Source organism: Ascoidea rubescens, assembly GCF_001661345.1.
Source record: "Ascoidea rubescens DSM 1968 unplaced genomic scaffold ASCRUscaffold_20, whole genome shotgun sequence".
Lineage (NCBI taxonomy): Eukaryota > Fungi > Ascomycota > Saccharomycetes > Ascoideales > Ascoideaceae > Ascoidea > Ascoidea rubescens.
In genome coordinates this window covers 88,317-108,422 of record NW_017962932.1, presented here as the reverse complement: position 1 = coordinate 108,422, position 20,106 = coordinate 88,317, and the positions used below count along the sequence as shown (strand labels likewise).

Here is a 20,106-nt window from a genome sequence, read left to right as displayed (position 1 = left end):
ATGCTTCTGAGAAAACGGTCGAACTGCGTTTCTTTTTTCGCCGCACTTTTGAGATGCGTTTAACGCTTTGGGTCTATGTGTGCACGTGCGTTCGGTAGGAAAAAAATTTCATTTCGTTTTTCATATCTTTTTTTTTCCACCAAGATTTTAATAAATACTAATTCGAGCCAGTACCACTGAACAATTGATTAGCTGGTTTTATAGTTAATTAACTTGTATATAATTGCCAATCTTCTGTTTAGTTAACGCCATGCTTAGAATTATTAGATCCTCAAACCTTAAGCCTACAAATCCCTCCTTTTTATCCTCTACTTCAAGACTATATCCATCTTTTAATACTACTAACAATGTGGTTCGAAATTTAGTTGGTTTTAGTTTTGAAAAGACTCCTGAAGTAAAAAACGAAATTAAAAAATCAATAGAAGATAAGTTTTTGAAAGATGTTAATGTTGATTTTAAAAATCCTGGCTCAACCACTGATACTCAAAAAAATTACTTGGACGACAACCAGGTTCCAAACGTTTTAAATATTACTTCTCAGAATTTAAAAGAACATTTAAAAGATGAAAAAATATTGAGTCGTACTTTGTCTCTATTGGAAGTTTGTTTAATAACAAAAGATTTTACAAGATCCTATCAGATTTTAAAAAGTTTGTGCGATGCTGATCTTTCACCTTATCAATTAATAAATTGTGTTAATAATTACTTTGATACCTGGATTAATTCTTTACATAAGGAAAATTTAAATGAAGCTACCGAGTTTATTGAGTCTTTTTTCGATAATTTCAAAGTTAATCCAAATGGTAAAACTTATGCTATTATGTTAAGATATTGTGTAGATCACGAATTACCTTTTGATAACTATTTAAAGCACCCAATAATAACTCCCAGATCAATTTTTGGAAATATTGACAGTATCGGTTTAGATAATACTAAAATAATTCTTAAACAACATCCTGAATTATTAGGTTCTATCCCAAAAATTTATAAAGAATTATTAAAAAATGAACTACAAGACTTAAATGATCAAATTGAACCAATCACTAATGAACAAAAAATTGATCAACAATTGAATAAAACCAAAGAATATTACGATTCCCTTGGTCAAAGTGATTACTTTAAGAAGAATGATATTTTGCCTCCGACTATTGAAAAGGGTGTTCAAAAGGAGTTAAATCCTGTTGATACCTTTGGTATGAAAAGTATTCGTCATGCTTTATTAGCTTTAACATCCCAAAATCCTCAACTAGAATCCAAATTGAGTTCTCTTCTTCAGAACTTGAACGAAAGAAACATCTTAATGGATAGACTCGATATAAATAAAGATTTAAATTTTTTCAGCATTTATCAAAGATTGGCCGATCATCCAAAAGAACAAGCTTTATTCGAAGAAGCTTTAGAAGTTTATAATGAAGAAAGACAAAAACAATTGGAAGCTAGATCTATTGAAGCTTCAATAGAGAGTTGGAAAAATGATCACGCTAACTTGCAAAAACTTGGTATTACTCCAATAAGAAAATCTTTAAACGCAAGATTATGGAAATGGTATAATGATGCCCTACCATTAGTTGAAAAGGAAGTCGAAGAATGTAAAAAAGTTCTTAAAGAAGCTGAAACTACACCACCAAGAACCGCCAGTGTTTTGAATAGACTAAAATACGCTCCATATATTCTATTAATTGATGCTAAAAAATTGTTAGTGATTGCAATTTTGGAATTAATTAAATTGAATTCATCTGGTGGAATTCAAGATGGTATGAGAATTGCAAGAGCTGTTATATCAATCGGTAGGGCAATTGAAAGTGAATTTCAATCTGAACAATTACTAAAATCCGAGAATAATTTTTTTAAAAATGTAGCAAAAAGTAAAAGTTCTGAAAGATTTCAAAAAATTGTTCGTTATTCTAAAAAATATTTCAGATCCACCTCGGAAACTACTTCATTTACTGAATGGAGTTATGATGTTAAAGCTAAAATTGGATCTATTTTAGTTACTGCCTTAATGAGTGTGGCTACAATTGAAGTTGAAGGAAAGGATCCTATATCAGGAAAAGTTGTCCATGGTGAATCACCAGCAATGTTTCATACTTTTATTTTCAGTGGAGGTAATAAAATTGGTGTTTTGAAATTCCATAGATCATTTATTGAAAAGATTTCGGATGAAGGTTTTAATAAAGCTGTTAATCCTCAATCATTGCCTATGTTAATTAAACCAATTAAATGGTATGATTGGAAAACCGGTGGTTACAATTATTCCAAGAATTATTTAATTAGATCTAAAGATTGTCCTGAACAATTAGCATATGTTGAAGCAGCTTCGGAAAATGGTGATTTAGAAGGTGTTTATGATGGACTAAACGTTCTTGGTGTTACTGCGTGGACCATTAATAAAAAGATATTGGATTTAGTTACAGAGGCATGGAATTCTGGAGAAGAGTTTTTAGATATTCCAAAACATGAAAAAGAGTTGATTTTACCTCCTAAACCAGATAGAGGTGAAGATCCAAGTGTAAAAACTGAATGGCAAACAATATCTAAGCAAAAATCGTATGAATATTATGCTAATAGAAGTCAAAGATGTGATACCAATTATAAGTTGGAAATTGCTAGAGCATTTGTTGGAGAAAAATTCTACTTCCCACATAATTTAGATTTTAGAGGTCGAGCCTATCCAATATCACCAAATTTCAACCATTTAGGTAATGATTTAAGTAGGGGATTATTATTATTTTGGAAGGGTAAAAAACTAGGAGAATCAGGTTTCAGATGGTTAAAGATTCATTTATCTAATCTTTTTGGGCATGATAAAGTTTCACTTGAAGATCGTGTTAAATTTACGGAAAATAATTACGAAAACATTCACAAATCAGCAGAAAATCCTCAGGCAGCAGATGCATGGTGGAAAAAAGCAGATAAGCCATGGCAAGCACTTGCAACCATTTTTGAGCTTTCACAAGCATTAAAATTAAAAGATCCAACAGAATTTATTTCTCATCAACCAGTTCATCAAGATGGTACATGTAATGGGTTACAGCATTATGCAGCATTAGGTGGTGATTTAGAGGGTGCCAGACAGGTTAATCTTTCACCATCAGTTAAACCTATGGATGTTTATTCATATGTTGCAGGATTAGTTCAAGCAAGAGTGGATGAAGATGTTAAGAATGGGAAATCACAAGCAGCACTTGTGCAACATTCTATCAAGAGAAAAGTTATTAAACAAACAGTTATGACAAATGTTTATGGTGTTACATATTTGGGTGCAACACAGCAAATTGCCAAGCAACTTACTGATGAATTTGGAAAGGATACAGCATATTTCTTATCTAAATATCTTGCAGTTCATGTTTTTGCATCAGTTCGAGAATTATTTCAAGGTGCGCATTTAATTCAAGATTGGTTAGGAGAATGTGCAAAGAGAATTGGGTCATCAGTTCGAATTGATTTAAAAGAGACAGAGATTGTTGATCCTAAGACATTAAAGTTGCTTTGCATGACATCAGTCATTTGGACATCGCCATTGGGATTACCAATAGTTCAACCATATAGGGAAGACGGTAAAGCAGTTATTAAAACTAATTTACAATCGATTTCTATTACGGATCCATTTGAATTAAATGTTGTTAATGCAAGAAAGCAGTATACAGCGTTCCCACCAAATTTCATTCATTCATTAGATGCATCTCATATGTTATTGTCAGCAGTTGAATGTGGTAGGAAAGAATTGACATTTGCAGCGGTTCATGATTCGTATTGGACCCATGCCGGCGATGTTGATAGAATGAATGAGATCATCCGGGACAAGTTTATTGGATTACACCAAGTTGATTTAGTTCAAAGATTGAAGAATGAGTTTGAAAAGAGATATCAAGGCTATTTGCTTCAGGTTTCTATTTGCGATGACTCTGAAGCGGCTATATTGGTGAAAGAATTCAAAAAGGAATATCTTGCTAAACACGGGGAGAGATTATCAATGATTGATGAGATTCGGTTAGAGAAACGCAGAAGGGCACTATTAAACTCTAGAGATATCAATGAGGTGAACGAGGGATTGAAAATGGAGACAACCATCAGTGTGTTGGAGGGACTTGATTACGAGCAAATGATATTGGATAATGAAGAACGTAAGAAAGTGAAAAGCACGGCTGTGAACAAACGTGTGAAATTCAACTACCAATTGAAGGCCAATGCTAAAGCAGTTATCAAAACCAAAGAGAGGATCTTCAATTGTCAAGACGAAACAGAGAAGGCAAGACTTCAGACTCAGTTGAAGGATTATTTAGAAAAAGTACAAAACCTCGAGGAGGAAATCTCAAAACCTTCGGAAGCATCAAACAATAAGGGAATGATGAAGATCTTGGTGCCATTGAGATTGCCCGACGTGCCACCCAAGGGAGAGTTTGACGTGAGAGAAGTGAAGGATAGTTTATATTTTTTCAGTTAGATGGCACAGAGCCTAGGCTCTTTCTGTACATATTTAAACCACTGCTGACGATTTCCAGCGTTTCGACCAACCACCAGCCGTCGGATGGAAACAAGACCGGAAGTCTCAGTGTTTGGCGCATCCGCTGACGGCCCGAAGTAGCTGCGCGCACAGCCGGCCGCGGCGGCTATGCAGCACGAGACAAGTCCGAGCCGGCGCGGCAGGTCCGAGGAAGACCAGTGGTGCGGGACGGCTTTCGAACGCGTCGCGTGCGTTGCGTGGGGCGGCGGCGGGCGCTGTGGACGCAAATATGCGGTAGAAAAGCCCGCTGGGGATCGGCTGATGGCCGCTGTCTGTTGGCGACAGCTGTCACCAGGTCCTTGAGACACAAACACACAAATAGGGAACAGAGCCATAAACAGAACAATAACTGTCACAGCTTGGCTGGATAAGTGTATATAGCGGGATAGGCAAAAATAATAGTCTATATTAAGGACTAGTGTGCGATAGCAACACTATCACGAGGGGCTAGTAAGAGCAACTAGAACAGTGGGAACAAGACAAGGAGTATACCAGTTGATAGCACTCTGCTGACTTGTTGCTGTGTTACTCATCACACAATCGATTCACTCAGTCGCAAAGGCTTATTAGCCTCTATTTTGTTCTTTCAGAGATAAGAAGCTGCTAAGATAGAAAAAAACGCAGATTATTAGAGTTCGCTAAGGGAATTTTTTAATAATCACCTTGGAATATGATGAAAATTTTTTTGGCTATCATTAAATTAAACTAAGTTAAGCTAAATTTAACTTTCAATAATTCCTTGCATGGTTCCATATTTTTCATCTTGAATAAAACCTATCAACCTTTCAGTTGTTTAAAATGTATATAAATACATCTCATTATGCTTTTTTTTTGTCTTCTATTAATCTCGATCTTATTTATATTACATTACATTATATTATATTATACTATATCATCATTGATAACAATTAACATATTTACATTTACATTTACATTTACTCATAACTTAATTATCAACATAATTACTCAATATTAATAACTAATAATTTATTTGATAAAAATGACTGAAACTATGAAAGGTTTATTATACTACGGTAAAGATGAATTAAAATTTTCTAATGAAATCCCAAGACCCAAGATCACTCATCCTGAAGAGGTTTTGATTAAAGTTCACTGGTGTGGTATCTGTGGAACTGATTTATTAGAATACGTCAAAGGACCTGTTTTCTTTGACAAGGTTGGACCACATGGACACCCAATCTCTGGTATCAGGTTACCCCAAACGATGGGCCACGAATTAAGTGGTGAAATTGTTGAAATTGGTTCGGACGTCGCCAAAATTAGATCTGACTTGAACATTGGTGACAATGTTGTTTGTGAACCAACTAATTACTGTAAAGATAAAAAAAGATGGCCTGAATCCGACTCAAGTTTAAGAGCTTTGAAAACCGGTACTTCTGAATGTGAAGCCTGCAGATTAGGATTAACAAACTTGTGTGAAGATAATGGATTATTTGGATTGGGTGTTCACAATGGTGGATTAGCCGAGTATATTGTTGTTGCAGCCCACCATATTGTTAAAGTTCCATCGTTTGTTCCATTGGACTGTGCTGCTTTAGTCCAACCATTGTCTGTTTCTTACCATGCCTTTAGAGTCAATGATTTCAAAGAGGGCTCAAGTGCTTTAATCATCGGTGCTGGTGCAATCGGATTGGGCTGTATTTTAGCAGCCAATGCCTTTGATGCATCCAAAGTTGTTTGTTCCGAACCTGCAAAGATTAGAAGAGAACAAGCTGAAAAGTTTGGCGTTACACCATTCAACCCAATGGACTACAGAAGCAATGAAGAAGCAATTAGAGAATTGAAAAAGCTATCACCAGGTGGATCTGGGTTTGACTATGCATTTGACTGTTCAGGATTGCCAATAACATTCAATACTGGATTGGCAGCATTGAAGCCAAGAGGAACATTGGTCAACTTGGCCATTTGGCCTCACAAACCAATTGATTTTTACCCAATGGCCATGACTAGCGGTGAAAAGAGAATTACTGGGTCAATGTGTTATACAATTGAAGATTTCGAAGGTATAATTGATTGTATGGCCAAGGGTAAGATGCCAATTGAACATTTGAGAGAGTTTATTACTAAAAAAGTGCCAATTGAAGATGGAGTTGAAGGTGGATTTATTGATTTGATTAAGAATAAAGATATTCATATTAAGATTTTAATATCACCAATGACTGAAAATGGCGAAATTACCGAAGAAGGGTATATCGAAGAACAACAATAAATCATTGAGAAAAAAAGCTTTTCTTTTCTTTTCTTTTTAAATATATAGTTCATTTCTTGATTATTTTTCATTTGTTTTCATTAATTTTCATTTTCATTTGTTTTTTTGTCTGTTAGTATAGCTTATTGTCTTATATTATTGCATTAAATTATTATCATCGCTATAAGTATGATTAATAGTTTATAATTTATAGATTTTAATAAATTTCCAATAAAAATAATAATAATAATAATAATAATAATAATAATAATAATAATAATAATAATAATAGTTACAATATATTTCCTAATATAAAGTTATTCCTCGGCAGTAGATTATGTTTTTAAGTGGATTATATAATCCTGTATATGGATGGATTATTCCGGAATATGGATCATGGATTGTGAATGTGGATATGGATATGGACCGTAAATATGGATATAGATATATGCACGGACATCCGGACAAATGCAGGCTGTGTTTATCCGTTAAAATAAAATTAGACGTTAAAGTTGTGTGTTATTGTCTGAAACTGTTGAAATTGATTTTCGTTAGGTAATAGATTGTACATAATAAAAAAAAAAACAATAGAAAATAGAAGCAAAACGAGATAATCAGATAGTCAGTTGAATTCAATGAAATTGATCAAGTTAATGTGATTACAATAGTTAGTTGGATAGTGGTGTGTATGGTGTATGGAATGAAATTAAGTAATCACAATGGACAAAGCAGAGAAATGAATATTGGTGAATTGAAATAGGAAAATACCTTAATTGAAAAAACAAGAATTTGAAAAAGAGAAAAAAAAAGTAAGTTGAAGAGGGAACCGTAAGAAGGACAATAAGAAAAAATAAGAAATGGGAAATGAGACATCAAAAATCAAGCTGTGAACAAAATAAGGGAAACAGAGTAAGAATACAATAAAGGGTAAATTAAAGTGCAGGGTTAAGAGTGAAACGGAACATTAACTGGTAATAGTGGGTGTATGTTGGGTAGGATTGATAGGATTAATAGAAACAATAGGCAGTTACATTCAAATAAAATCACAATCACCAATTAGTAGTAGATAGATAGATAGATAGATCAATAAATAAATAAACAAACAAACAAATAAATAAATAAATAAATAAACAAATAAATGATGAATGGTAAATAAATCTGAATAGCGAGGACAAATTGTTTGAGCAAGTTAAGTGGATAGAATAAAAAGAGCAATAGAGATCAATTGCCAATCAATGAAGATCCTAAATTGAAGAAAATTAACTTGGAATTGGTAATTTGGGATATGAAATTGGTAATTCGCATACTTATGGACCACAATTTGCAATTGTTTACGATGGCTAGGAAATATTGTGCAAAAACGTTAGAGAAAGAAAGAGCAATTGGTAATAATAACACTGATAGCAATATTATAATTAGTACCAAATGAAATACAGTGCAAATTGATCGTAATTTCAATTAATACCATGAGATCTGGTAATGTGGTTGATTGAGTATTTGAAATTCATTAATGTCTTGAAGTGAAACATCTTTTTGTTAGATTGAGGTTTTCCAGAGCCATTGCAGATGGTTAAAGGGCAATTTGTAGGCAGTAGGCAGATAATTGAAGGCAATGAACAGATGGTTGATGGCAATTGCTGCAGCATTTGTATCAGCGACAAATGGCTCCGGAGCAGCTGCTGGAGGCTTTCCAGAGGCAAAGGTTTCATTGCCACATTAGCTGTTGCAAGCACAGCTCACAGCTGCCCTGCTGGTTGTGCCTGCTTGTTCTACTTTGTCTGCTCTATGTGGTTCTCTAAAGAGCTCTTCAAAGCACTCTCCAAAACACTTTTCCGGAAGACTCTTCTCATGCTCTTTCTTCCACTCTTTGGGAGTCTTTAAGAGCTTCGTGAGCTTGTTCTGGTTTCGAATGCTTTGTTCTGTTGTTCTGAGCTAAGACGTTGCGCTGCACCAGCGCTTTGGGTTTGAAACGGTGTTGAGCGCCCCCGAAGCAGCGGGCTAAGCCACCGTTATGCGCAACAAGCAAAGCGCAAACCCCTCCGTCAGTGGGCTCTTGCAGGCGGGCTACTGCATGCGGCTGCGGCCATACGGACGGTGCGTAGACAGAACGCACAGGAGGGTTTTCGTAAGAGAGCATTTGACTGGATTTTGACTGGATTTTGGAGAGGATTTTCACTTTTCCAACCTTTTTCACACCTTTTTTTCGCCTTTTTCTACGGTTTCTTTGAATGGATTCGAATAGCAGTGGATCAAATTGAGAAACATTGAAACACTAAGAAACATTGGGCTTTTGTTCAACAATGATATGGAATCGTAATCAGATAATCAACAGAATCTACTCAGCAAAGCTTACTCGTTTGGGCTGGTGCTTCTCTGCCTTACTCATATATATTATGCCCTCTTCTCGTTTCTTGTTTTATTTCATTTATTTCATTTTCATTTTTTTGTTCTATTTCACTTCTCTCATTTCACTTCTATTTTTTGTCTACCAATTACAATTACAATTCCAATTGCCATCTCTCCTATATTCTGGCCATTCGATTGAAGGCGTTTCCCACTCTTCTCTAAACATAAACAAACATAAAAATAAACATAAACATAAACAAACAATCAATCAATCAATTAATCAATCAGAGAAAAAATGGCCTCTCCATCAAAAGCTGACAAAAAGTACTCCATCAATTTTGACAATTATTCGTTCGACGACGTCAGCAGTATATCTCTCTTTTTAACCGCTGATTCAACTACAGAACACAATTTGCACTCGCGATCAAATTCCACTGCTTCCACTGCTTCCACTGTTTCCAAAGATAAAAATCAATTCTACCAATCCGGTAGCAACCTCCATAACTTGTGTTTTGATCAATCTTCCCAAAGAAGCTGCCTTCAATTGAGCTTGAACACTGTCCAGCTCTTCAATGATCAACTATTCCTCAATGATGGAAACGAGTCTAGTCTAGAAGACGAGGACGAGGACGAGGACGAAGTTCAAATTCAAATTGACGCCAACTACAACACCGATTCCTATACTATCATCGAAACTGATAATGAAGATGGTGATGATGACGATGACGATGATGATAATGATGATTCGGATACTGATTCTGATGCAGACTCTGAGTCAGACTCTGATGACCAATCCACTATCAACTCTCATTCCTTACATGAATCAAACTCCATAGCATCCGAAACAACTGTCACCTCTGCTTCATCTGCTTCTTCTATCGCTTCAAAAGGCTCTTACACTGACGACGAATTCGATGAGATTATGAGCGTTCTCACTCAAAGACAAAATATCTTTGAAATTATATCTCAATTTCGTGAAAAAAGTATGATTAGCATCAACAAAATTACCAGTAAAAACACTGATAGCATTGATAACACTGATAACACCAATAACACTGATAGCGCTGATAGCGCTGATAGCGCTGATAAAGCTGATAAAGCTGATGATAAATCTCTCTCTACAAATATTGATTTAATCTTTACAAAAGAATATATGCAGAATTTACATAAACAACAATACTTCAACTACATTGTGCAAAATCCTCAAGCTAACCATCTCCCAAAGAGAAGACTCTCTATAAAAAAGATTTTTTCAAAAATCATCATCCTATTGAAATTCAAAAAGCAAAGGAAATCAATAAATAATCTAATAATCACTGTCTAATCAAACCTCACATTCCTTCCTTCTCTCTCTTTCTCTTTTTCTCTTTCTCTTTTTTTTCCTTTACCCTTTGTATTATAACAGTTTATTTCTTTCGTATCCTTCTTTATATACGATCTTATTCCTTAATCTTTTTGGTTTAATTCTTTTACGCTCTCTTACGCTCTTTAACGATTTTCCTTTTTATGCTCTCTTCTTTCGATATTCCTCTTTTCAATTCTCTCCTTAAATACTACCGCTAATCAGTAATTTCCATACACTCTTTCTTCTTCTTTTACCTCTCACGAATCTTCTTATATAATATATAATATATATCTTATTATAACATATTCAAAAATACCCTCTAATATAATGTTCACACCTCCCTTTTTCCTTCTTATCCCTTAATTCTAATCCTAATTCTAAATCCCCACTCCTCACTTATCATATCAACTTTCTCACAATACCTTATCCCTATACTACCACAATGATCTCCTTTTATTTATTGGATTTTTTCTTTGCTCTTCAAATCACCCTAATCACTCTCTTGATACTAAAGTTCCTTCTATCGATAAAAACACACTTTCTAGCACTAGAATACTAACCCATTTCTCGCTATCTTACACACTTTTGTTTTGTATTTTCCTACCATCAAGTTCCTACTGCTGCTGGTACTATTTAAATCTCCATCTCCCTCTTAAAAACATATGTCACTGCAATGGGCAAACTAATCATCAACACCACATACTGTATTAAGAAAAACATACTCACACAATCCAACTGAATCCTCTCATCTCCATCTACCGGGCTAAACGACGCTGTAAAATAAACTTGACTGCTCAACGATGGCAAACAAAAAATAATAAATACAACAAAATAATTCATATCATCGTCTATCCATCCAATCTTTCTCATCTTATTACTCCAAAATATACCAATTATTGGCATTATACATAATTTCAACAAAGCCAAAAAAATTAAACAGATCAAATATCGTTTTTTAATCTTCTGAATCTCAAATCTTCCAATTATAGCTCCCAACAATATTACTCCAAAGGGAACTGTCACTTGTCCAATATATGAACAAATATCAATCACAAAATTTAATGGTGGTAATTCATCTGGCGCGTCTTTAATCACATCCACAGACACTTGTTCTGTATGAACAAACAATGCCTTTAACCATGGAACTAATGCTATTGTTAAAGACACCAATAAAGAAAATGAACTAGGTCTTAAAAAATTTTGAAATAAAAATACCAACCACCCAAGTTTGTATTTCTTAACAATCTTATTACTTGATCCTGCTGATCTGATATTCTCATTAGAAATTCCCACATCTGTGGTCATAATTAATTTTAAATTATTTTCAGGTCCCATTTCAGGTTTTAGTCTATACTTTGTTGGTCTATTATACTCTTCAATAACGTCTTCAAGTGTTTGGGATGGTAATTCTCTCATCTCCAACATGTTTGATTTTAAATTTCTTGATAAATTTATATTTATACTTGCATTTATATCTTTATTTAAATTTTCATTATCATTATCATTATCATTATCATTTTCATTTTCATTTTCATTTTCATTTTCATTTTCATTTCCATTTCCATTTCCATTTTTATTTACATTTTGATTCAAATTTCTTTTTCTCAAATAATTTATATTTTTATTAATAAATTTTTTGACTGATTTAATTTTCAGGGTTTTTAGTTCATTTGATGATGAATGAGTTTCATCATTTTCATTTTTATCTTCATTTTCATTTTTATCTTCATTTTCATTTTCATCGGTAAGTGTATTTGACTGGCTTTTTGATGCAGCTATTAAAGAAATTTTATTAAAAATATTAAAACTCGAGTTTTCTATATCTGTATCCTTCAATTTCTTGTCTTTTCCCTCCTTATCTTTGCTTTTTTCTTTATCATCGCTTTTTTCTTTATCATCGCTGTTTTTCTCTCTGAAATCGAATTCAATCAATCGAAATCCACCAAAATTAAAAAACACAAATATTAAAGTCGCCAAAAAGATGCAAACATGGGCTATACCTTTATTTGCTTCTTCTTCAGTAAAGATCAATCCAGCACCTAAAGTCTGGAGATAAGCAATTGGCAAATCAGCTATATTGGGGAAAATAGCAGCAGCAAATAAACCTCCATACCATTGTTTAGGAACAGGAGTCAAGATTAATGTCAAAATCCCCATGAATAACCCAGTCAAGTAGATAAATAGCGCCGATAAACAAATAACACCAATTGATTTTAAATCTGATATTGAGATATATGTGACAATTTTATCAAAGATTAAACAAGGCAAATATAAGATTAAAATTATATCAGTTAAGTTTCTTGATGTTTCAACAGTTAGAATGTTTTTTTTTGATAATAAAAAACCAATTCCCATTATAACTATGATTTTAATAATCGGTTTAACTGCACACCAAATGAGATCCCCAACTGCTATGGATTCAGGCATTTTTCATTTAAAACGATTAATAAAAATAGTCTTTTTGATGGTTATCACTTCTTTTATCTGGATGAGGTGGTTATTTTGATGATGAGCTTCTGATTGTGGTCTAGAACAGAAGAGTATTTCATTTTAATGAAAAAAGCAGCACAAAAGAAATTATCACCACTATAGTAGTATGCTATTGTACTTGAAATAAATTGGGGATAAAATAGAAAGTCATCAAGATATCAATTAATTATAAAATCTATTAATATTCTATTAATTGGAGAAGTGAAGATTTTGAAAAAAAAGAAAGAAAAAAAAAAGAAAAAAGAAAAAAAAAAAAAGAAAAGAGAGAACAAGAGAATAAAGAGCTATTATATTATTGTTTGAAGTATTTTAAAGAAAATAAATGATTACTTGAAGAAGAATAGGTGATAATTACTTTTTATTCCAAAATAAACTGAATCTTGTATTATTTAAAGTATTTGTTCTTTTTATATTTTTAATATTTTTGCTTTTATTGTTTTTATTATTCAATTCTTTTAACTGTTCTTCTCTTCTTAGTTTTTGGGCGTTGCCTACTAAATTTTCTACGACTTCTTCAAATGTTTGTTTATCCTTTTTCAAACGATCCAATTCATTTAACCAAACCGATAGGATTTTTTCTGATTTTTCAATATTTTCATTTAAGACTGATATCGAATGAGATAGTTTTTGAGGATTATTTATAATGTTTTTGTAATAAACCTTTGGTTGAATTAGCTTTGAAATGTTTTGTAAATCCAATGAAGTTGAATTGATTATGTTGGTTTGATCATTTTTGGTAATATTTAGCTGATCTAAACTTTTGATGTTTAATTTTTTAATTAAAGATTCATCTAAGCCAAATTGGTTCGAATTATCAGAATTGATAAAAGAGTTTAAAGAGGTATTGGTCCTTATACTAGCTAATGAAGATATTGAAGAAGATTTTATATGGGTTATTGGAGAAGATATAGAGGAAAGAGGAGAGGGGGTATTTGAATTGATTAAATTTTTATTTGTGCTCTGTATGTTATTGCTAAGATTATTATTATTATTGGAGAGAGAAGATTGCGATTGTTTTGTTGAGGGCAATATTTCATCAAGATCGATTGGAACACCCAAGGTTATTAAAACATTTTTCCTTATTGAAGACTTTGTCCAATTGATTGGAGATAACTTGGGAGATAGGATTAACTGGTCAAATAAATTTTTTGATCTTTCAGATAAGATTAGATTTTCCTCATAAATATTAGAGTTACAATTAGAATTATTTTTATCATTGTTTTTGTTAATTGAATTTGGAATTGATATTATGTTATCAAATAATGAAGATATTTTGGTATTAAATTCCTTGGAATTAGTATTGTTGAATAGATTTGTCTCAATGCTGATGTAATTATTTTTTGGCACAGTTTTGAGTTTGTGATCCTGAATTTTGTATTCATTATCATTGTCATTATCATTGTCATTATCATTGTCATTATCTTTTTCATTATCATTATCATTCTCAATCAAATTATTGTTTATATCTCTATCATTTTGGGTGAATGTTTCACTTTTTTCATTGACATGGATATGATTAGATACGTGGGCTGAACCGACCTGTTGAAAATCATCAAAGGATGCGTCAGAAAAGGATCCAAAATCATCTTCAGACTCATCGTCGCCAGAACCATTATCGTTGGAATGAGCTCTTTCGTTGTCCTCATCGTCAGAGTTCTCAATATAGTCCTCTAGATACCCAGTGTCGTAGTCCTCCTGAAGACTCTCCCTGGAGGCTCTCCTGGAGGACGTGGGAACCAGCAACTGACTCACCGGCACAGTTTCGTGGCCAGCGCTTGCTTCTGCTGCCTCTGTGACCATTTGCCGGTACTTCTCTGCTATTTCTGCTGCTGCTACTGCTGCTTTCTCTGCTTTGTTTCTTCCTCTGTTCCTGATCCACCGTTAGAAATAGTTCACATGACTACCGCAGTGCTGGTCTCAGCCGCGTTCCTTTTGATCTGCCCAGGCCTATGGACAGATTCGGATTTCTCTTTTTCCCCGTTTTAGCGGGAGCAGTCTGCCGGTTTGATGCAAGCGCAGAACATCGTCCACGCTGTGATTCGCTGGGGGCTCGCAACACCGGCGGTATATCAAGGCTCTGATTAGTCTGCTGCAGAAAAATGTCCTAAACCGGGTGTAAACCCCACATCCGAGCCACGGACTGAGATGCTTACACGTGCGACCACCCTCTACGCGCGGAAGATTGTCTAGAATTGCATGGGAGGAAATGAAAAATTTTAAAAAAATTGATCAAATTTTGGATAAAAGCTGATGAAAAATTTGAGAAGTTGAATCAATTGGAACAATTTCCAATTATTCCCGTTTTATCCAATAATAACTTCCCTTTAAAAGTATGAACTTAGAATTTGTTATCTTAAATCTCTATATATTAGTTGAATAAATCTCTTTTTCGTTTTTTTCTAAATTTTTTTTCTTTCTCTCCTTCTTTCTTCTTTTTTATCTTGAATTATACAGTTAAAGGGAATTATATCTTTCAATTTAACCTGTTAATCAAATCAAACCTATATATTAATTAATTAATTTAAATTAATATAGAATTCAATTGTAGATTATTTTAGTAGAAAAAACTAAAACAAATCAATTGACAACCAGCAAAAAAGAAAAAAAAAATTAATCAGATAATTCTTTTAATTTTCTAAATTAGTTTTTCAAATAACTAGCATAATATAATTATACATATTCAAAATGGGTGAAAAAAAAGAATCCAACTTTTTAATTGATTTCCTTATGGGAGGTGTTTCAGCTGCCGTTGCTAAAACCGCCGCTGCTCCTATTGAAAGAGTTAAATTATTAATTCAAAATCAAGATGAAATGATCAAACAAGGTCGTTTATCTCACAAATACGGTGGTATTATTGACTGTTTCAAGAGAACTGCTGGTGAAGAAGGTATTGTCTCTTTCTGGAGAGGTAACACTGCTAACGTTATCAGATATTTCCCAACTCAAGCTTTGAATTTTGCTTTCAAAGATAAAATCAAATCTTTATTTGCTTTCAAAAGAGAAGAAGGTTACTGGACTTGGTTTGCTGGTAACTTAGCTTCTGGTGGTGCTGCCGGTGCTTTGTCCTTATTATTTGTTTACTCTTTGGATTATGCTAGAACCAGATTGGCCAATGATGCTAAATCTGTTAAAAAAGCTGGTGGTGAAAGACAATTTAACGGTTTGATTGATGTTTACAAGAAGACTATTCAATCTGATGGTCTTGCTGGTTTATACAGAGGTTTCGGTCCATCTGTTGTCGGTATTATTGTTTACAGAGGTTTATACTTTGGTTTATACGATTCCTTAAAACCAGTTGTTTTAACCGGTAACTTGGATGGTAACTTCTTAGCCTCATTCTTGCTCGGTTGGTGTGTTACCACTGGTGCTTCTACTGCCTCTTATCCATTAGATACCGTCAGAAGAAGAATGATGATGACATCTGGTCAAGCTGTCAAATATGATGGTACCTTTGACTGTTTTAAGAAGATTGTTGCCGCTGAAGGTGTTCCATCCTTATTCAAGGGTTGTGGTGCTAACATTTTAAGAGGTGTTGCCGGTGCTGCTGTCATCTCCATGTACGATCAATTACAATTGTTATTATTCGGAAAGAAATTCAAATAAACTAATTAATCTATAAATGGCTTAATCGAAAAGAATAATATAAATAGAAAATATTCAAATGAAATTTTAAAAAAAATCGAAAAATCAAAATCTAAAAAAATCATAAACTGGATTCTCCATACTAATAATATTTCAAACAACCTCTTTCTTTCATGATGAAAAATATTCTTCTAATTTATTTTGATATAATTTTATTTGTAAATAGATTGTTTTAAGGTTATCAATACTTTTGAATCTTAAATAATGAAAATAACAAAAACACTTATTGGTTGCTTTGTTTTTAAAATTTTATTTCTCTATTTTTTTTATTTATTTATTTCTTCTATTTATATAATTTATTTAGTTTAAATTATTAATTAATATTCATATCTTCTAACTCACAACTGACACAATATATTTTACTAAATAATAGAAACTTTGATTTGATTTGATAGCTTTGATAAGCGTTTATGAAATGTCCGAAGTGTTTCAAACTGTATTCGCAAGATTATTCTCTTTTCTTGTTCTCACTCAACCATCTCCAGCCCAAAAAAGCAAAAGATCGTTTTGCTGCTGAAAACTATACTTAGGGCTAATTAAAGCCCTATATATATTCACATGCAGTCTATATACAGAACACGTTTAGACAGCGCTCGTAACTTCCGGTTTTCTACTCTCCGTCCGCTTTTTTTGAGGCTTTCATGGGCGGTGTCTTGAAGGCCCTGAGGTGCTCTGGGCCGTAGTGGGAGCGTGCTCGGGCCTAGAAGAGTCCTTAGAGAGCCCTTACGGGCCTTATTTTCTCGTTCTTACCGCACGATTTTCCACGCACCGCACCTTTTCCCATTTTCATCGTCCTTACTTGCATGATACTATCCATTATATTTCGTTTTGCAAAAAAATTCAGAGCTACTTGAAATAATTCAGTATCGACTCAAGATCAGACAGATATATTATACTATAATAATATTATTCCAATATATTATAACACCAAAATAGAGCCCAATATGTCAGCTGCCAACAAAGTTTTGAATATTACTCCAACTTCTCTTGAATTACAAGTCGCTCAAGCTCTTGTTGACTTGGAAGCTCACTCTCCAGACTTAAAAGCTGACTTAAGACCTTTACAATTCCATGCTGTCAAAGAAGTAAGTAATTATCATCTCATTTATTTTCAATCGTTTAGAACAATCAAAAATGAACAACAGGCAAGAAAAATGAAGCCCATCTTAAAAGAAGATATAAAAATACAAAATACAAAATGTAAAAGTTTTAAAGGACTAAAACTTATATGAAGTTATTGAGTACTTTTACCTTTTTTTATTTTGAAAAATTTCACAACATCAATTCGACTCAAATCAAATGAAAGTGATTATAAATAATTTTTTAATTGGTTATTGGAGAAGAGTTATCAATATAAACATTATTTTTTATATGAATCATTAACATATGGTAAATAAAATTGATCAAAAGGGTAAATCAAGTTAAAAATTTTATTTTTTATTAAAAATTTAATTAAAATTTGTTATTTATTAAATCATATCAATTTTCACAATTAAAAGAGATATCAAACAAAAGTAGTATAGACTATGGGCGTTTTTTCGTTTATATCTAATTGATCATTTTCTTTGGTTCTTTTTACTATAATTAATATTTATTCTCTCACCAAATTTCAATTTTTAAATGCTTTAATATTTGGTTATTTATATTATCTAATAAAATTATAAACTTATTTACTAACTATTCTTTTTTGGATTTAATTAATAGGTTGATATTACCGGTGGTAAAAAAGCTATTATTATTATGGTTCCAGTTCCATCTTTGAGTTTATTCCATAAGGTTCAAACTAGATTAACTAGAGAATTGGAAAAGAAGTTTTCTGATCACCATGTTATCTTTTTAGCTCAACGTCGTATTTTACCAAAACCAGGTCGTCGTGCCAGACAAACTCAAAAGAGACCAAGATCAAGAACTTTGACAGTTGTTCACGATAAAATTTTGGAAGATTTAGTTTATCCTACAGAAATTGTTGGTAAGAGAGTTAAATATTTAGTTGGTGGTAGCAAAATTCAAAAGATTTTATTAGATTCCAAGGAATCCTCATCTGTTGATTATAAATTGGAGACTTTCCAATCTGTTTACAAGAAATTAACTGGTAAACAAGTTGTCTTTGAAATTCCAAATGAAGCCTTTTAAATTGAAATTGTTGAACTATTTCATAAATAAATATATATAAATAAACTAATTAATTGATTAATTAACTAACTATTTAATGGATTGATTTGTTAATTTAGTAACCAATTTTAATAAAACCGCTTTACAAACATTAAATAAGCTCATCTTTCTATTAGTAATTATAAGTATATGTAATTAAGATTATAATTAAGATTATAATTAAGATTATAATTAAGATTATAAAGAATACCAAAAAAGCAATAATGATAAAAATGATAAAAATGATAAAAATGATCTAACTAATACAACTAATACAACTAATATAACTAATATAACTATAACTAATATAAATGATATAACTTAAAGATACAATAAAATTAAACAAAAAAAAGATATATAAAATGAATAAAATGAACAAAATTAAATAATTAAATGATTCAAACATTGAGTGAAAAGAAGAGAAAAGAAAAGAAAAGTCAAAAAAAAAAAAGAAAAGAAGAGAAAAGAAAAGAAAATACAAAAAATAATAAATGAGAATAACATTATAAAAAATAAGCTAATTGATATAGAGATTATGAAATAATTATGAAATAATTTTAAAATAATCAAGTTAAGATAAATAATGAATTAAAAAGAAAGTCAGTTGGCAATGGAAAAGAATTGTGATTAGAAAGATTTTGAACAAGATTATTTTTAGAAAATTGTTTATTTGTTTATTTGTTTTTTTTTGATTTTTGAATGTTTCGATTGTTTCGATTGTTTTAATTGTTTTGGTTATAGTGTTTTTGATTGATTAATTTCCAGAATCTTTACTGTTATTTGATATCCAAGATAAACCTTCGATTAAACCTTGACCACTTAGAGCGTTTGAAGCTACTACACACCAAATGTGATCTTTTAAATTTTCCAATTCTAATCTCCTTGTAATTTCTTGCGGTTTTAAAGCATTGGGCAAATCTTTTTTATTTGCAAAGACTAGTAATAGAGCATCTTTCATTTCTTTATCGTTGATGATTTTGTACATTTCACTTTTAGCTTCTTCGATTCGATCAATATCAGCGGAATCAATAACAAAGATTAAAGCGTTCGTTCCAGAGAAGTAATGTCTCCATAGGGGTCGAATTCGATCTTGACCACCAACATCCCAAACATTAAATTTAATATTTTTGTACGTGACAGTTTCAACGTTAAAACCAACGGTGGGTACAGTAGTTATACCTTTATTTAACTTCAATTTATACAAGATTGTCGTCTTGCCAGCAGAGTCTAGACCTAGCATTAGTATTCTCATTTCTCTGTTGCCAAACAATTTTGAGAATAGTTTTGAGAAAGAGCTTCCCATTTTTAGAGATAAAGATAATACAATAGAATAGTGAGATAAGACAAGAAGGGATATACCAAATCGAGAACAAGAACTGACAGTCTTTAGAGCAGAAACAAAAACTGAAATAGATGACT

General features: G+C 32.4%; 9 protein-coding genes across 9 annotated transcripts; 5 read left to right on the top strand and 4 right to left on the bottom strand.

Annotated features, from left to right (window-relative positions):
* Positions 1 to 250: 250 nt before the first annotated feature.
* RPO41 (DNA-directed RNA polymerase) lies at positions 251 to 4,571 on the top strand (the record flags this gene model as incomplete). Its single annotated transcript, XM_020191310.1, has 2 exons — positions 251 to 4,073; positions 4,284 to 4,571. 2 exons carry the CDS (start codon positions 251 to 253, stop codon positions 4,442 to 4,444), a joined length of 3,984 nt encoding a protein of 1,327 aa, XP_020044477.1. The 3' UTR covers positions 4,445 to 4,571.
* Positions 4,572 to 5,516: 945 nt separating this feature from the next.
* On the top strand, positions 5,517 to 6,734 carry ASCRUDRAFT_39781 (2,3-butanediol dehydrogenase; the record flags this gene model as incomplete). Its single annotated transcript, XM_020190961.1, has 1 exon — positions 5,517 to 6,734. One exon carries the CDS (start codon positions 5,517 to 5,519, stop codon positions 6,732 to 6,734), a length of 1,218 nt encoding a protein of 405 aa, XP_020044476.1.
* A 1,433-nt stretch (positions 6,735 to 8,167) lies between these two features.
* On the bottom strand, positions 8,168 to 8,422 carry ASCRUDRAFT_82968 (uncharacterized protein; the record flags this gene model as incomplete). Its single annotated transcript, XM_020194800.1, has 1 exon — positions 8,168 to 8,422. The coding sequence occupies one exon, from the start codon at positions 8,420 to 8,422 to the stop codon at positions 8,168 to 8,170; it is 255 nt and encodes an 84-aa protein (XP_020044475.1).
* Positions 8,423 to 9,354: 932 nt separating this feature from the next.
* Positions 9,355 to 10,383, top strand: ASCRUDRAFT_82967 (uncharacterized protein; the record flags this gene model as incomplete). The annotated part of the gene is made up of 1 exon (XM_020194799.1): positions 9,355 to 10,383. The coding sequence occupies one exon, from the start codon at positions 9,355 to 9,357 to the stop codon at positions 10,381 to 10,383; it is 1,029 nt and encodes a 342-aa protein (XP_020044474.1).
* Positions 10,384 to 11,037: 654 nt separating this feature from the next.
* On the bottom strand, positions 11,038 to 12,831 carry ASCRUDRAFT_39752 (auxin efflux carrier; the record flags this gene model as incomplete). Its single annotated transcript, XM_020190955.1, has 2 exons — positions 11,038 to 11,820; positions 12,046 to 12,831. 2 exons carry the CDS (start codon positions 12,829 to 12,831, stop codon positions 11,038 to 11,040), a joined length of 1,569 nt encoding a protein of 522 aa, XP_020044473.1.
* Positions 12,832 to 13,245: 414 nt separating this feature from the next.
* Positions 13,246 to 14,694, bottom strand: ASCRUDRAFT_72810 (uncharacterized protein; the record flags this gene model as incomplete). Its single annotated transcript, XM_020192114.1, has 1 exon — positions 13,246 to 14,694. The coding sequence occupies one exon, from the start codon at positions 14,692 to 14,694 to the stop codon at positions 13,246 to 13,248; it is 1,449 nt and encodes a 482-aa protein (XP_020044472.1).
* Positions 14,695 to 15,582: 888 nt separating this feature from the next.
* On the top strand, positions 15,583 to 16,889 carry ASCRUDRAFT_78078 (ADP,ATP carrier protein). Its single transcript, XM_020194128.1, has one exon. It carries the CDS (start codon positions 15,622 to 15,624, stop codon positions 16,495 to 16,497), a length of 876 nt encoding a protein of 291 aa, XP_020044471.1. The 5' UTR covers positions 15,583 to 15,621; the 3' UTR covers positions 16,498 to 16,889.
* A 439-nt stretch (positions 16,890 to 17,328) lies between these two features.
* ASCRUDRAFT_78077 (40S ribosomal protein eS7) lies at positions 17,329 to 18,807 on the top strand. The gene is made up of 2 exons (XM_020194127.1): positions 17,329 to 17,621; positions 18,241 to 18,807. The coding sequence occupies exons 1-2, from the start codon at positions 17,481 to 17,483 to the stop codon at positions 18,667 to 18,669; spliced, it is 570 nt and encodes a 189-aa protein (XP_020044470.1). The 5' UTR covers positions 17,329 to 17,480; the 3' UTR covers positions 18,670 to 18,807.
* Positions 18,808 to 19,441: 634 nt separating this feature from the next.
* ARF3 (Arf family GTPase ARF3) lies at positions 19,442 to 19,990 on the bottom strand (the record flags this gene model as incomplete). Its single annotated transcript, XM_020190965.1, has 1 exon — positions 19,442 to 19,990. The coding sequence occupies one exon, from the start codon at positions 19,988 to 19,990 to the stop codon at positions 19,442 to 19,444; it is 549 nt and encodes a 182-aa protein (XP_020044469.1).
* Between the last annotated feature and the right edge of the window lie 116 nt (positions 19,991 to 20,106).

Bases quoted from the DNA above. Each gene is read 5' to 3' on its own strand.
- ASCRUDRAFT_78077 (XM_020194127.1), top strand. From the start codon at position 17,481: ATGTCAGCTGCCAACAAAGTTTTGAATATTACTCCAACTTCTCTTGAA. The intron at 17,622-18,240 runs GTAAGTAATTAT...TTTAATTAATAG, and splicing joins AATTCCATGCTGTCAAAGAA to GTTGATATTACCGGTGGTAA.
- ASCRUDRAFT_78078 (XM_020194128.1), top strand. From the start codon at position 15,622: ATGGGAGGTGTTTCAGCTGCCGTTGCTAAAACCGCCGCTGCTCCTATT.